The 16,835-nt window shown below is 46.5% G+C and overlaps 1 protein-coding gene across 1 annotated transcript; it reads left to right on the top strand.

Annotated features, from left to right (window-relative positions):
* Positions 1 to 392: 392 nt before the first annotated feature.
* CLEC19A (C-type lectin domain containing 19A) lies at positions 393 to 16,214 on the top strand. The gene is made up of 5 exons (XM_069569774.1): positions 393 to 513; positions 3,827 to 3,992; positions 10,721 to 10,814; positions 14,064 to 14,196; positions 15,708 to 16,214. The coding sequence occupies exons 2-5, from the start codon at positions 3,829 to 3,831 to the stop codon at positions 15,785 to 15,787; spliced, it is 471 nt and encodes a 156-aa protein (XP_069425875.1). The 5' UTR covers positions 393 to 513; positions 3,827 to 3,828; the 3' UTR covers positions 15,788 to 16,214.
* Positions 16,215 to 16,835: the final 621 nt, after the last annotated feature.

Below are 16,835 nucleotides of genomic sequence, written 5' to 3'. Positions count from 1 at the left end.
CTACACTAATTTCTCAGTTGTGACAAACGTACCATGGAAATGTTAAGATAGTAACATTAGGAGAAACTGAATGAAGTATATTCAAGGACTCTGTATACCATTTTTGCAACTTATCTGTAAAGCTAAATTTATTCCAAATTAAAAGTTGTGGTTGTTTTTTTTTTTTTAATGAAAAAAAAAGAGAGGACAATGAGGGTGGAAACTTCCAGATCAGACTTTATGGTAAATTGGAGAGCAGAAAATGGCTCCCCTATAGACATCTAGAAATGCAGATAAACTTTACAAACATCCACTGAAAAGTAAGCTGGGCTTCCAGGAAAGAGAGCCCAAGGGCAGGAAACGAAAAAAAGAAACCAAAGCAGTGGGCACATGCGCAGCAGCGCTCTGGGTGAGGAGTCGGCCTTCCTAATAACGAGGCTAGGGTTTTACATCCACCAGGGGCTTGGGGGATGACGGCTGAGCCATTTGAAGCAGAACACTGAGAGCGGGATCCCCTCATAGAGCAGAGAAAAGGTAAAAAGTTTCACCTTCGGGGGAAGATTACACCGGATGAGGAGCGGGGAATCCTCCCGCTGTGGGAGAGATGACAAAGAGTTTGTCACCTCTTTCAGACTCGGGATGAAAAGCAAGGCTTGCCCTCTGCCTCTGCCCCATCCTTCCGTGAAGTCTGTACGGTTAAATTTAACCACAGTGTTCTAGCCCCTGGGCTTTTAAGCCACGGGTTTGTGACAGTTTTACATTTTAACTGTAAAATTAGAGAAAGAACCCGAACTCTACTTCTAATCAGTTTTCTGGTGCGTTTTTATTGAAGAAACTACAGATGGGCTGAGGAGTGTGGACATTTGCTGTGATGTTTTGTGTTGTGGCTCCGTGAGGTTATTTTACATTTTGGAATTCGGCTTTCCATCTAGGGCAGGAATTCTGTTGACATTTTGTTGTTGGTTTTGGGTTTTTTTAATGTTTGTTTATTTATTTGACTGCCCCAGCTCTTAGCTGCAGCATGCAAGGTCTTTGCTCTTGCTTGCGTCATGCAGGATATATAGTTGCAGCAAGTTGAACCCAGGCTCCCTGCATTGGGAGTGTGGAGTCTTAGCCCCTGGACCACCAGGAAGTCCCCATGTTGACATTTCGGGTCAGAAAATGCTGTGCTGTGGGGGCTCTCCTGGGCATTGTAGGATGTTTAGCAGCATTTCTGGCCTATACCCATTGGATGCCAATAGGCCCACCACCAAGAAAGTCTCTAGGCATTGCTTCCTGTCCCCTGGGAATCGAAATCACCCCTGGTTGAGAACCAGTGCTCCAGGAGATCAAATAAGGGTTGGGGGTTGGGGGCTGGGATGTGCCACTTTCAGATTTAGACCTGGGACAGTCCTAGGCAAACTGGGATGGTTATATCCTTTACTTCCATCTCTAGTATGAATACTTAGTATGTAAAGTAATTGTAGGATGGGTGAGAGTGGGGAAAGTCATTTAGCATCAGCAAATATCGTCTTGGGCCAGTTGTTCCAGCCAACTCCTGCACAGACATGGCCAAGTGCTCACCAATGTGTGTCCTTGGTTATAAGTGATGGGTGAATGGTAGATGGAAATGGCTTGCTGCTTCTCATTCATGCAAAGGGGGAAATGCTCCAAAAGGAGACTCTTGAGAGTGATTCAGCTGCCTCTCTCTGTGAGGAAGGCACTGGCAAAGTCCCCACAGGAAGCTCAGCAACACCCAGCCTCACTAGGGGTCCTTCAGCCCTCTCAGCATCGAGGCAATGTCCTCCTAGACCAGTGCTCTCGACTGAGAAAGGAGACTGAGGTCCAGAGAGGAGCAGGGAAGGGCCAGGGGTACTGAGCCCACTAAGTCCATAACGCCCTTTGCATATAAGGGAGGGTTAAGAGAGCAGATTTTGGATCAGCTGACCCCAGTTTGGATACTGGCACTCTGAAAGACGATTGGCCAGGACTGGCGGGGAGGGGTGGGACAAGCCAGGATTGACCAGTACAGCAGCCTGGGATGAGGGGAGGGCTGGTTCTGGTCAAACAGAAAAGCCCAGTGGCTTTCATCGGGGACAGATAGCCCCCAGCTGGAAGCTGCCTGCCTACATGTGTGTGTGTTAGTCGCTCAGTCGTGTCCACCTCTTTGCGACCCCATGGATTATAGCCCACCAGGCTCCTCCATCCATGGGATTTTCCAGGCAAGAATACTGGAGTGGGTTGCCATTTCCTTCTCAAGGGGGTCTTCCTGACCCAGGGATTGAACCTGGGTCTCCCGAATTGCGGGCATACTCTTTACAGTCTGAGCCACCAGGGAAACTCAGCTCTGTTGATTAAAGCAACTGTCCCTTTCCTTCCCGGAAAAATTCATGGAGTTGTATGTGTACATTCACTGGGCCTGTACTCATTAGCTTCAGTCGTGTCCAAGTCTCTGTGACCCCACGGACTGTAGCCCACCAGGCTCCTCTGTCCCTGGGATTTCCCAGACAAGACTACTGGATTGGCTTACCATTTCCTTCTCGGGGGGATCTTCCCCACCCAGGGATTGAACCTGCATCTCCTACATTGGCAGGCGGGTTCTTTACCCCTGAGCCACGAGGGAAGCCCCAGCCAGTCTTTGGCACATCATAAATGCTCAGTAAATGGGGTCCACTACTTCCTTATTCATGAGCCCAGCCAGCTAACAGAGTGGTTTTGAAGGCAAAGATCCACACCCTGGGCACCACAAGAGGTGCCAGCCTGACCGCTGAGAAGGAAAGGAAGGTGCCAGCATTATATGGCATTGAGACGCACAGCTGGGGCTGGGACCCAGGCTTCTGGGCTCCAGTCTAACAATTTCACCACTGCCTGGTACCTGCTCTTACAGATGAACCACACATCCAAGTTCCAGGCAGATTCTCAGCACACCTGTCTTCCCTGGCTTGGTCATCTTCAATCGTGGTTTTCCAAACCCGCTAAGAGGCCCCCAGAGGGGCTGAGAGTTTGGAGAACTTTACTGTCCCCTTTCAGAATTAAGAACACGTCCTGAACCCCAGTAGTCATGGGCTAAAGATATAAATAGTCTTGGCTGTCCTTTGTCATTAAACATGTAGGGAAATATCCGCTTTTGCCAGAGAGTCCAGAATTGCAGATTGAAATAAGATATCATTTTTTTTGCCTATAAAATTTGCAAAGATTGCCATTAAAGTGGTAACAGTGCTGGCAAGGGCACGATGAGATGGGCATTCTCAGACATCACCGTGGGAGTAGAAATTGCTTTCAGGAGGCAATTTAGCAAATTATATCAAAGCCTTAAAAATCTCTCCCCAGAAAATCAGAAGTGCTGCAAAAGCTTTGTAGACAAGGCTGTTCATCTCAGCACTTTTTCTAATTGTTTCTTTTAAAAAGAGGAAACAATATAATGAGACCAAAATAGGGAATGATTAAATAAACTTGGGGGGTGGGGTGGACACTCAGGGGAGTATTCAAGAGCTGTTTGAAACAATGTTTACAGAAATTTATAATGATATGAGGGGAAATGCTTATTCTCTAATTTTTAGAAATCAGAATACCGATGGCGGTTTATGGACAATATAATCACAACTGCATTTTGAAAAATCACTGCCTTCAACATGACAAGAAGAAAAACACTCCAAGGCAGTAACGTTTTCCAAGGATTCTATAATGAATACATATTACCTTTACTATTTTGTAAATTTTAGGCATGTGTTAATCATACTGGGATCACTTTTTTTTTTTGGGGGGGGGGATCACTTTTTGCTTTTATACTTTAAAAGATGTCATAAGCCATAGTATCAGTGTTCACATGGCCCGCCTTCTTCCCAGTCCGTTTTCTCTCTGTCCCCAGCCATGCCAGAGCTGCCCCAGGCTTCCCTGTGCCCACTGTTCTGGATGGAGTTCAAAGGCCACTGCTACAGATTTTTCCCTCTCAATAAGACCTGGGCTGAGGCTGACTTCTACTGCTCAGAGTTCTCCATTGGCAGGAAGTCTGCCAAACTGGCCTCCATCCACAGGTGAGTGGACTCCTCTGTCCTTTGTAGCCCAGTCAAGCACCCCCTTGGAAAGGGATGTAGAGAATGGTGTCTTCCATTGGTATTTCTCTTTGGTAATTTCAGCTGTTATTGTCACTGAAACTGGCCTTGGCAGTAGAGGACAAAGCATTTAGCAAGGGTTGCAAACAGCAGGCTGGAAGGTCTGTTTTTATAAGTGCCAAACTTATGCCATGCCTTTTCCAGTATCACAGGGGGGTTGAACCAATGAAACAATCCATACAATATACATGTAAATAGCATAACATAAAGCGTAATAACTGACAATTATTTCCTAAGAGTTGGGCTTTCCAGGTGGCTCTAGTGGTAAAGCATCTGCCTGCCAAAGCAGGAGACACAAGAGATGCAGGTTTGATCCCTGGGTTGAGAAGATCCCCTGGCACCAGACTCCAGCATTCTTGCCTGGAGAATCCCATGGACAGAGGAGCCTGGCAGGGGTTGCAAAGAGTCAGATGCAACTGAAGTGACTTAGCATGCATGCTAAGCATCAAGTTCCTGCAAACCATATTAGGTTGGTACCCTCATGTCACAGAGAGGAACCTAAGGCTCCAAGAAGGTATCTTGCTATGAAGTGGTAGAGCCAGGATTTGAACCTGAGCAGCTGGGCTCCATAGCCCACCCACCAAGCCTCCTTCAACATTCCTCCATGCCTCCCAAGCCCCAGCCACACTGACCATCTTGACATTCTCCAGTGTGGTCTAGCCCATTTACTCCTGCATATCTGCACATTCTGTTCCCCCAACTGGGAACTCCCGTCCTGTCTTCTCCAGGTAGACTCTTCCTTAACCTTCCAGGCTCAGCTCTGCCATCTCTGCACTGAAGTCACTCCAGACTTGGTAGCAACTGACCGCACACATCCACCTCCCCAGGAGCACTTTCTTCATCACTTTAGTGACTTTTTTTCACATATGATTTCCTTGCTGATTTGTGGGTTCTTTGAAGCCAGATGTGATGCGTTCCATTGCCACTAAGCTACAAATTTACAGTCTTGCCTGATTTTCCAAGAATCTCCGAGCCTTGAAGTTAGAACCCTGGTTGGTTGTTTATGCTTCAGAGTTGCCAAGTTTGGTTACAAACGGGGAAGGGGTCCTCAATCTTAGCTAAAAACAAACAAACAAACTCTTGAATCCTCACATTGATTCATCTACCAGTGTATCCACTGTATCCTTGGTGGTGCTGAAGAATATAGTGAGACAATCAACATCTGACCAGGAAAACAGGAACCGCTACAAATGTTTAACATGGAGTCTCATACATTTGCAAGTGATGGACTCTTGAGTATTTAAAGACACAGTAGTTTTTCTAGAGATTCACACCAGCAGGAAGCCAGCTCTACCTGTAACTGGAGGGCAGTTCAGTCCTATGAGAGCTGGAGCCGCAGAAACCAGGCAGCCCCTGCCAGCACCTCCCCAGGCAGAGAGAGAACGAATCACCCTGGCTTCTCTCTCCCTCCCAGCCTCCATCAGTGCCTCCCCTTGCATGGAGGGCAGCTGACGTGGAAGCCTGAGCAAGGCAGTCTTCAAAGTCAAATCCCCTGTGATACAGAGCTCAGTGCAGCATATGACTGGCACGTATAAGGATGGATAAAATAAGTTCCCCAAAATTCCCGGCCTATAGAGGAAAATTAAATATATGTAATAAAGAGGAAATTTAAAGGTGATTCCACATGATTTCCCTTTGGTGGTCCACAGGAAGGACAGCCCAGCCTGCCCCATGGATCCCTTGGCTTAATAGGTACTAGGAAGGATTCCAGGTATATTTTGGGGTTTTCCAACAGCCCCTGACTCAAATTCTGTTCTTTTCTGCCTCAACTTGCCTCCTTTCTCTCTTCTGAATTCCTGACATCCCTCTTTTTTTTTCTCTTATATAAATGTTCCTCAAATTTTATGCTAGCATCTCCTATCTTATACAGGTAGTTTTCCACTCTGGCATATGATACTTTGCTGAAAACATGTAGAAAAGTTGAATTTGCACAACACATTCATCTGTTATTAACCAAGTTCAGTTCCCATAAAGCTAGACAATATTATAAAATCTCTAATTACATCTTGTCTCTGAGACACAATCCAATTCTCTAATTCTGGCATTTTTTTCATGCTTTGTAATTTTGTTCTTTTCCTTCATAATTAAACGCACAATCAACTTATGTTCATGGAGCATCTAATTAAAGTTTAAGTTTCTCATCCTTTCAGCTTACCTAATAATTTCCATCTTTGCTTCAAGTGACAGTTGAATTGAATTAAGTTCATTTGATTTTCGCTCCTTATTACTTACAGTAGCACCTCGGGCATTTCTATCTCCCAGTTATTTTGACCACATATGGGGAAAACACAATAAAATATTGAAATAGTTTTCCAAGCAGGTGCCATTGAACAAAAGTGGCTCTCAGTTCAGTCGCTCAGTCATGTCCGACTCTTTGTGACCCCGTGAACCACGGCACGCCAGGCCTCCTGTCCATCACCAACTCCTGGAGTTTACCCAAACTCATGTCCATTGAGTCAGTGATGCCATCCAACCATCTCATCCTCTGTCGTCCCCTTCTCCTCCTGCCTTCAATCTTTCCCAACATCAGGGTCTTTTCAAATGAGTCAGCACTTCACATCAGAGGGCCAAAATATTGGAGTTTCAGGTTCAACATCAGTCCTTCCAGTGAACACCGAGGACTGATTTCCTTTAGGATGGACTGGTTGGATCTCCTTGCAGTCCAAGGGACTCTCAAAAGTCTTCTCCAACACCACAGTTCAAAAGCATCAGTTCTTTGGCGCTCAGCTTTCCTTATAGTCCAACCCTCACATCCATACATGACTACTGGAAAAACCATAGCCTTGACTAGACGGACCTTTGTTGACAAAGTGTCTCTGCTTTTTAATATGCTGTCTAGGTTGGTCATAACTTTGCTTCCAAGGAGTAAGCATCTTTTAATTTGATGGCTGCAATCACCATCTGCAGTGATTTTGGAGCCCCCCTCCAAATAAAGTCAGCCACTGTTTCCACTGTTTCCCCATCTATTTGCCATGAAGTGATGGGACTGGATGCTGTGATCTTAGTTTTCTGAATGTTGAGCTCTAAGCCAACTTTTTCACTCTCCTCTTTCACTTTCATCAAGGGGCTCTTTAGTTCTTCACTTTCTGCCATAAGGGTGGTATCATCTGCATATCTGAGGTTATAGATATTTCTCCTGGCAATCTTGACTCCAGCTTGTGCTTCCTCCAGCCCAGCGTTGGATCCATCCATCCAGCCCAGGTGGATCTAGTGCCCTTTTAATGGCAGGGCAGCCACTCCCCTAGATGACCACTCACCACACATGTTCAGCAGTTAATCTAGGACACTATGAATTGTGCATGAGAGGGGCACATGGGAATGCCTGTGCTTCGCTGGATAGGACCAACAGCAAAGACACATTGGACTGAAGAATACTTTGTCCTCCCCCCCAAATCATACCACTCTAATGTTAGACAAAACACATGGTCTTGGAACATCAACACTGAGCAGAGACTGGTGGTGGTGTGAGATAAGATGCCATATAGAAATAAGGTGTGAGATTGGTCCATGTGGTCCTTGCAGCCCATTTGTAGAGAAGAGACCTTGAGAAATGGCTTCCCAGGTGGCACTAGTGGTAAAGAACCTGCCTGCCAATGCAAGAGACATAAGAGGCACGGGTTCGATCCCTGCTTTGGGAAGATCCCCTGGAGGAAGGCATGGCAACCCATTCCAGTATTCTTGCCTGGAGAATCCTATGGACTGAAGAGCCTGGCAGGCTATAGTCCACAATGTCACAAAGAGTCAGACAGGACTGAAGTGACTTAGCTTGCACACACAACCTTGAGAAGCAGAAAACTAAGCCATCCAGCCCACCCTGGGGAGCATGGAAACTTTCTGCTACAGGTGTTCAAGTATTATATAGAGGGTGCTCACAGAATGTTTCCTGGAAGAACTAGTCCTGAATCAGGATCTTGAAGGTTTGGGAAGCTTAGGGGATGGGAACAGCAGATGTTATAAAGGAAAAAATTAAGAGGGCTTTAGAGTTAGGCAGCCACAGGCTAGTCCCCGCTCCACCACTTCCTGCCTGGTGACCTTACCCAAGTCACATTAATTCTCTGAGTCAGAATCCTTAGCTGGGAAACATCAATAGTTACACTGAGCTTTTAAGATTGAGGATTTTAGAGGAGATAATGGATCTGACGTTCTTACACAAGCACTCCAGGTAACACAATGCTTCATAGTGAGAGTTGTTAATTATTTTTATTAATTGTAATCATGGGCTACCCTGGTGGCTCAGAAGGTAAAACTTCTACCCACAATGCGGGAGACCTGGGTTCGATCCCTGGGTCAGGAAGATCCCCTGGAGAAGGACATGGCAACCCCACTCCAGTATTCCTGCCTGGAGAATCCCATAGACGGAGGAGCCTGGTGGGATATATATATAGTCCATGGGGTCGCAGGGAGTCGGACACGACTGAGTGACTTCACTTTCACTTAATCATGGATGTCTCAAGAGGTCAGCACTTACTTAGTGTGCCCACATCAGATCTTCTTTCTGAGGGCAAGTAAGCCTTGCCCCACCCGCCATCTTTCCTCTCCACTGCTTCTGATATCTATCTTGGCCCATTTAGGCTGCTGTTACAAAAATATCACAGACTGGGTCACTGATAAACAACAGAAATGTGTTTCTCACAGTTCTGGAGCCCAAGATCAGAGCGCCTTGTGCTGTCAAGTTCTGGTGAGGGCTCACTCCCCAGTTTGCAGCTGGTCATCGTCACGCTGCATCCTCACGAGGCAGAAGGAGCAAGGACGCTCTCTAGGGCCTCTTTTATAAGGGCACTAATCCCACTCATGAGGGCTTCACCCTCATGAACTACTCACCTCCCAGGGGCCCCACCTCTTAATACAGTGACATCAGGAGTTAGCATCTCAATATATGAATTTGGGGGAGGGGCACATTCAATTTATAACAATTTTGATTAGCAACTCCTAGTATGAGACTGCCTAGAATACTGTGTAAGAAAGATTCTGAGAACCAGAATTCTGAGTGCTTCTGGGATGGATTAGTAATGTCTTCCACAAACACATAATTAAGGAGTGTTATTATGTGTGCTTAGGGCTTCCTTTATAGCTCAGCAGTAAAGAGTCTGCCTGCAATGCAGGAGACCCGGGTTCAATTCCTGGGTCAGGAAGATCCCCTGGAGTAGGAAATGGCAACCCACTCCAGTATTCTTGCCTGGAGAATCCCATGGACAGAGGAGCCTGGCAGGCTACAGTCTGTGGGGTTGCAAGAGTCAGACATGACTAAGCACACACAGCACAGCACAGTGTTATGTGTGCTTGGACTTGCTACCAAAACCTTAAGCAAAATGAAATTGATGGGCAGGTGTTCTAGACAAGGTGGCAGCCTATAGACAGTGGCCACTTAGAAGAAGCCATCAGGAGCAGATGTAATCTGTTGCAACATAAAGGATACCTCAGCATAATCCTGTTTTGAAAGGAGTTATAGATTAAGTGTTCTTTTAGGCAGCAGACTACTTCCAGGGTCCTCCACCAATTTCTTTTGTTAGGTAAATTACTTTATAAGCTCTTTGAAATAGGAGGTGAGAATTGCACCAATGCTTTCTGCTGTGTTTTAAATGTTTTGGTCCCCACAAGATTCATATGGTGAAATTCTAATGCCCCATGTGATGCTGTTAGGAAGTGGGGCCTTTGGGAGATGCTTAAGCTCTGAGGATGATGCCCTCATGAATAGGATTAGTGCCTTTATAAAAGAAGCTCCACAGAGCTCCCCTGCTGCCATGAGGGGGCACAGCAAGAAGTATGCACCCAGAGGTGCACTCACCTGGCCATGCTGGCACCCTGTTCTTGCATTTCCCAGCCTCCAGAACTGCGAGAAATAAATTCCTATAGTTCATAAACCACCCAGACTGTGGTATTTTGTTGTAGCAGCCTGAATGGCCTAAGACACCTGTTGAAGAGGGTGGATGGTTAATTGCAGGATTTGGTTTTAGTGAGTCGATTTTGCAAGTTCAAGCCTCTAGCTGAATTTTCCAGCAAACTCAAAGATTTTGAAGACGTTCTGTGAGAAAAAAAAAATTAGGAGAGAGGAGGCTATGTAAGGACTGGCACTGTAGGGGGCAGGGGCTTTTGAGAAAGAGCAGAACATCCAGTGGAGATTTTTGTTATTTGGTATGTGCAATACAATGTCAATGCCTTTTTTTGTCTCTTCAATATCATCTACCTTATTTGCTAGTGTTTTTGAGACAGACTTAAATTTATAGGATGAATAACAGTGCTGAGTCCTGCTTTGCACTGGCATGGAAAAAATGCAGAAATGCCCCTGACAGGACAGCCCATGTGAGTGCCCTAGTTAAAAAAGAAAAAAGGAGAAAGCCAGATTGCATCACATCCTCTATTTACTTTGATCCAGTCGGACACGACTGAGCGACTTCACTTTCCCTTTTCACTTTCATGCATTGGAGAAGGAAATGGCAACCCACTCCAGTGTTCTTGCCTGGAGAATCCCAGGGACGGGGGAGCCTGGTGGGCTACCGTCTATGGGGTCGCACAGAGTCAGACATGGCTGAAGCGCTTAGCAGCAGCAGCAGCAGCAGCAGAAGGGTTAACAAAGGCTGCTGTCGATTTGTAACTCAATCCTGCGCCAAGAGGCAACGAGTAACATGTACCTGGGTTTCTTACCTTTGCAGCTGGGAGGAGAATGTCTTTGTGTATGACCTTGTGAACAGCTGTGTTCCTGGGATCCCAGCTGACATCTGGACAGGGCTTCACGATCACAGGCAGGTGAGGAAGTGCTGGCCATCAGGCCCTCTTGGAAGCTCCAGCCAAGATTCCACTTTGATTTAACCAGCTTTTCACATGGAACCTACATGAAATGTGCCGGGTCCCTGCCACATGTCCTGCATACAGAGAAATCAGACACCAAGACACCCCGGTTAGAATACGATAAACGTTGTGAAAGAGAGGAGAAAGGAAACATATCAGATGGGCAGTGATGGGCTCCGTTTAGGTTTGGATTCTCAAAAAAACAGACACAAAAACTTGATTAGATGGGTAAGAGGCTTTTGAGGGAAAATATCTGCAAAGGAGAAAAAGAAGACAGGTATGTGGCAGGAGGGAAGACTTTCAGCCCATGACGAGCCCTGTGAAAGGAGATGGGGGAGGGTGGGATGGGGAGAGCCTCAGATTGCAGAACACTCTGGAAAGTCTGGGCTAAGCCAATGGGATGTCCCCTGGCAGAGGATGCCCGTTCCAGGACTCCCACTTGGGCAGGAGTGGGCCAGCACAAATACCTGTGATCAGGAAGGAAGCATGTTCTCCCTGTGAATGCAGTGCTGGGTCCAAGGAGCTGTCACCCTCAGCCATGCTCCCTCAACAGATCTTCCTGAAGGAGCTCTGAGCAGGGCACGTCTACAGCTGCTGGAGCCTCCCTGAGGAAGAAACATTTAAGCTAATGTCCAGTGGACAAATAGGAGTCAGTCAGAGGAAGAGCATTCCAGGCAGCTAGGCATGGGCAAAGGTCTTGAGGTGAGAGAGTCACAGCACACTCAAGGACACTGAAGACCAGTGTGTCTGGGAGGCAGTGGGGCAGGAGCAGGTGGAATGATGGTGGGAGAACAAGGCCAAAGAGGGCTAGCTTGGGCCAGATCGCATACCTGGCAATATCACAGCAGAATCCACCTGGAGATGTTGTCTGCTGACTTACCCCGGGCAGGCTGCATCCTGAGCCTCGCTCCCATATGTACACCTCCAACCCTGCCTCAGAGCACCGCAGGGAATAGGATTCCATTTCCAGCGCCTGTTCTACCATTTAGTTTATGGTAGCTGACTCGGGCCTTCCCAGGTGGCGCTAGTGGTAAAGAACCCACCTGCCAATGCAGGAGATGTAAGGGACATGGGCTCATTCTCTGGATTGGGAAGATCCCCTGGAGGAGGGCATGGCCACCCACTCCATTATTATTGCCTGGAGAATCCCATGGACAGAGGAGCCTGGCAAGTTACAGTCCACAGTGTCACAGAGTCACACATGACTGAAGCAGCTTAGCACACACACACAGGTGACTTTGAGACAATTTTTTTTTTTTTTTAATATCTCTGGGCTTCAGTTTTCTCAGCTATAAAATGGAGTGATAATAACAGTGCCTGGTTGTACAAAGTAAATGGACCAATATATGTAAAGGATTTAGCCTGCGCTTCACACAAGCTCTCTTGACACAAGAGCTCATTTAGGGTGGTTGAACTCGCTTATCAGTGAAGCAGAAGTAACAGCAGTGGCCAGGCTCAGTAAAGATAGTTTAACAATCAGTAGAATTCACCTGGCAAGAACTTGTATAGATGTTGTAACTTAAAAAAAGAACTAAAATGTCCCATTATAATAGTAATTTTAAAATTGGCTTATGAATACACTTAGAGTTAAGAAACTTGTATTACAAGACTTCAGAATAAGAATAACAAATGATACAGTAAAAGGACTTGCTTTTATATTTTTCTTTTCAGTCCTAGGCACCACATGCAAGGCACTAGTTAAATCTCTTAGTGCTTTTAACCTCATTCAGTTCTCACAATAATTCTCTGAGGGAGATATTCAGTCCATTTTACAGGCGTGGAAACTGAGGCTCAGAGAAGTTAAGTAAGTTGTCTAGATTGCAGAGCTAGGAAGTGAGAGGAGCTGGAATCCCAGGCTCTAGTCTCTCTCCCAGAAGGTGCATGCAATTTCCATTATACAACGTGGCTTCCATAATCATTGATGTTTCAGTAGAGACCCTTCTAAAAACTTGAATAAATGGAGAAATGACTTTTGTTCCAGGGCATTGCAAGGAAGTCATTCTTTCCACAGTTAATTTGCACATTTATTGCAACACCAATCAGATTCCCAACAGGACTTTTCTTGTAATTGGTCAGAGTGGTTCCACAGCAGACAAGAAAAATACACGCTATTTGGACAGATAGAAAAAAGATGAAGGATGATTTCCACTCACTGGTAGAAAAAAAAAATTTTTAATGTAATAGTTAGGGTCTTGAGTACTGGAGTCAGATAGACCTGGGCTTAAATCCTGGCACTAATGCTTTATTAACTATATGAATTTGGGTAGACTAATCTAAGTTCCAGTTTTTTCATCTATAAAATGGAGATGACAATTTCTGCTTTGCCGGATGGTGAGGACAAAATGCCCACCTGGCATGATATATAATAAACCCTCAACAAACAACAGCTAGTAATATTACCAGCCAGAGCTGGAACCAAACTCAGGCTTGGCTGCTCATTGCTCAAAAGACAGTGTTTGAGAGACAGGGTTGGTGGGATAAGAAAGATGCTGTATTCTGAAAACCTGGGGAGATGGCGGATGGGTCCCCCAAACTGTCTCCCAGTTGCTGATTAGGAGGCAAAGGTTTTCAAGGGGAGTTTCAGGAGTGCACAGGCAGGGGGCTGCATGCAGAACAGCACAATCAGCTCCCACAGTCATCATGAAACTTGTCACACAGTGGTCAGATCAGCATCATCTTGATCCTTCAACTCCAGGATCAGTTTGCCCTTATTTCCTTGAAGCCAGTTCTGGGTACTGTGCCAGCCATAGATCCAGTACTGCCCAAGATGGAGAAGCTTGTCAGAGCTGCAGTCTGGTCCTCATGCCGTCAGCTTTTCCCCTCTTGTGCCAGTTACAGTAGGTTGCAAAACAGCTCAGGTGTGTGCATTGGACACTGTCATCTCTATCTTCAGGGAGGAACTAAAGATTCTGTGATTCCAGTGTCCTAATCATTAACTGTTTGAACCTGCTCTTCTGTGACTCACGAGAGGCCTGGGAGACTACAGCTTTTCTACAAGCAAGAGGCAGGGGACATGAAGGGGCTTTTGTGCCCACAGGGTTTCACCATTACCAATTATGGTGGTAATAATAGTATATCATATAAAAGCGAGGGCTTCTGCACTGTTAGATATGAAGGCATTAGATGTTACTCCAAGCTGGAGATGGCCTGAATGCCTGATCTTTCTCTCCTTGGCTTGCTTCCTTGCTCCTGGTTGCGACCCCCCAGGAAGGGAAGTTTGAATGGACGGACGGCTCACCCTATGACTACAGCTACTGGGATGGGAGCCAGCCGGACGATGGTGTCCATGCAGACCCAGAAGAGGAGGACTGCGTGCAGATATGGTACCGGCCCACCAGCGGTGGGTGCCCCTGAGACAGGGCTCTTGCAGGGGTGCTGGGAGGCACCAGGGATGGTCGAGGCACTGTGAGTTATTCAACACCTTGGAGAGTGGCCAGAGGTCCCTTGCGGGTGTTACGGACGTGGCCATTCTCTGTGGTGGATGCATTTTAAATAATAATTAATGGTGTGTTGTTGACATGCAAACTGTGATTTGGATGAAAAGACATTAGAGACAGAAGCATGAAAAGAAAGCAAGAAACTTGCATAGAGACCAAAGGATGGTGCTATTATGTCAGCTCACCAACGCACTAAATGTGGCTCGCGCTCATAGACATTAGAACAGACGGAAGCCAGGAGGAGTGCGCAGGCGCAGTAGTGAAAAGCGTGCCCAGTCGGGCGGAAGTCCTGGCCCTGTTGCGTTCTAACTCTGCATGCTTGAGGCAATAGCTTATTCTCTCTGAGATTCGCTTTCCTTGTCTATAAAATGGATTTAATCATCGGTCCTACCCACAGGGCTCTTCTGAGCACTGAAGGAAATACAGCTGATATGCCTAGTGGCAAGAGCATGGACTCTGGAGTTGAATGTCCTTGTCTGAATTCCAGCTCCACCGCTTATAAATTGGGTAGCCAACTTCTTGGTGCCTCAGATTCTTCATCCATAAAATGGGGCTGCTGCTGCTGCTGCTAAGTCGCTTCAGTTGTATCCGACTCTGTGCGACCCCATATACGGCAGCCCACCAGGCTCCTCTGTCCCTGGGATTCTCCAGGCAAGAATACTGGAGTGGGTTGCCGTTTCCTTCTCCAATGCATGAAAGTGAAAAGTGAAAGTAAAGTCGCTCAGCCGTGTCCGACTCTTAGCGACCCCATGGACTGCAGCCTACCAGGGTCCTCTGTCCATGGGATTTTCCAGGCAGGAGTACTGGAATAGGTTGCCATTAACTCAAGGGGTTGACGGGAAGGAAAAAGAAGATAAGGGGCATAAAGTGACTACAGTGGTTTGCATGTGCTATCAGCAGTCATCACCATCATTATGAACATCATCACTGCTCATACCAATCTTGAGAAATAAAAATTATTAATATTTCCACTTTACAGATTAAGAAACTGAGGCTCAGAGAAGTTAAGTGATTTGTTTGAGCTTTCACAGCAAGCAACTTATGGAGCTGGATTTTGATATCTACTCCAGATCCAAACACTGAACTGCTCTTTTTTCTTCTTCTGATTAGGGGAGGGAGGCATGGAACACCAAATTGCTATTCTGGGAGCCGTCTGGAAGCCTAGGAGTCAGAGCTGGGTCAAGCCTCTGAGTGAGGCTTGTCCTGCCTCTCCACAATAGCAAGTCAACACTAGCCTTAGGAGAGAGTAAGGCTGGACAGCAGCCCCATCAAGCATCAGCAAGAAAGGGATGCCATTGTAGACACCAGGCGTATGGGAGAGGACTTTTACTTTGGTGGGATGGTGGGGATACTTTTACTGTGGTAGGTGTACCTTCACACAGTCTCTGCTTCCCCCCACCCCCACCCCCCACAGCTCTGAGGTCATGGAATGATAACACCTGCAGCCGGAAGTTCCCTTTTGTCTGCAAGATCGCAGCTCTAACTTTTCACTGATCCATTCTCACCCTCACGGCGCGAGCCCAACTCCAGCATCAACTTGTAGCTGTACCTGATGTAAAGTCGACGCTCAATAAATGTCCAACACACAGTGGAGACAAATATCTCAGATAGATTTTCTACAAGCAAATCTTAAGATACAGTGTAATCAGTTGGTCACAAGTGACAGGAAACCCAACTCAGACTGGCCTGATACATGAAGGATGGTCGATTTATTGGTACAAGTAATGAAAGCCCAGGGGTTGTTCTAGATTCAGAGTTGAATCTCACTGCCCTGACTTGGGGCACACGCCCATTCTTGAAGCAGTCTCTTTGGCACATGCTGGTTGGCTAGACTCTGCTTGGATGCACATGGCTGACGCAGAGGGGTCAATATTGTCTAATCCACATGAGCCCAAACAGGAAGGTGGTTCCCCAAAGAAAATGAAAATATCACCAGACTCATACATTGCTGCTGGGAATGTAAAATGGAGAAACCATTCTGGAAAACAGTTTGGCACTTCCTTAAAAAATTAAACACAGAATTACCACATGGGCCCAGCAATTCCAGTTCTCAGCATGTACTTAACAAAATTGAAAGTAGGTTTTCAAATATGAATGGCCATAGTATTACTCACAGTAATACACACTACTCACAATAGCCCCAAAAGTGGAAACATCATTGAGGAGAGCACCCAGATGACCCCATCCCCACTGTCAAGGTCCCAACCAGCTGTAGCACAACAGCTGGTAGCTGTTGACTGTAGCATAACATGCTCCCTTGGTTGGGAGCTCAGGACCTTCCCAACCCAGGAATCAAACCCACGTCTCCTGCATTGCAAGTGGATTCTTTACTGTCTGAGCCACCAGCAAAGCCCAAGAATACTGGAGTGGGTACCCTTTCCCTTCTCCAGGGGAATGTCTCAACCCAGGAATCAACCCGGGGTCTCCTGCATTGCAGGCTGAGCCTTTACCAGCTGAGCCACCAGGGAAGCCCCCACCTTTGAAGTTCTGACACTTTGAGCCTCAGGCTTCATCTGCCTCCTGCCACATGAGAACTTCTTTG

This window comes from Ovis canadensis, chromosome 24, assembly GCF_042477335.2.
Source record: "Ovis canadensis isolate MfBH-ARS-UI-01 breed Bighorn chromosome 24, ARS-UI_OviCan_v2, whole genome shotgun sequence".
In the NCBI taxonomy this organism is placed as follows: Eukaryota; Metazoa; Chordata; class Mammalia; order Artiodactyla; family Bovidae; genus Ovis; species Ovis canadensis.
Note: the sequence above shows the minus strand (reverse complement) of the source record. Positions and strands in the feature narration are given on the sequence as shown.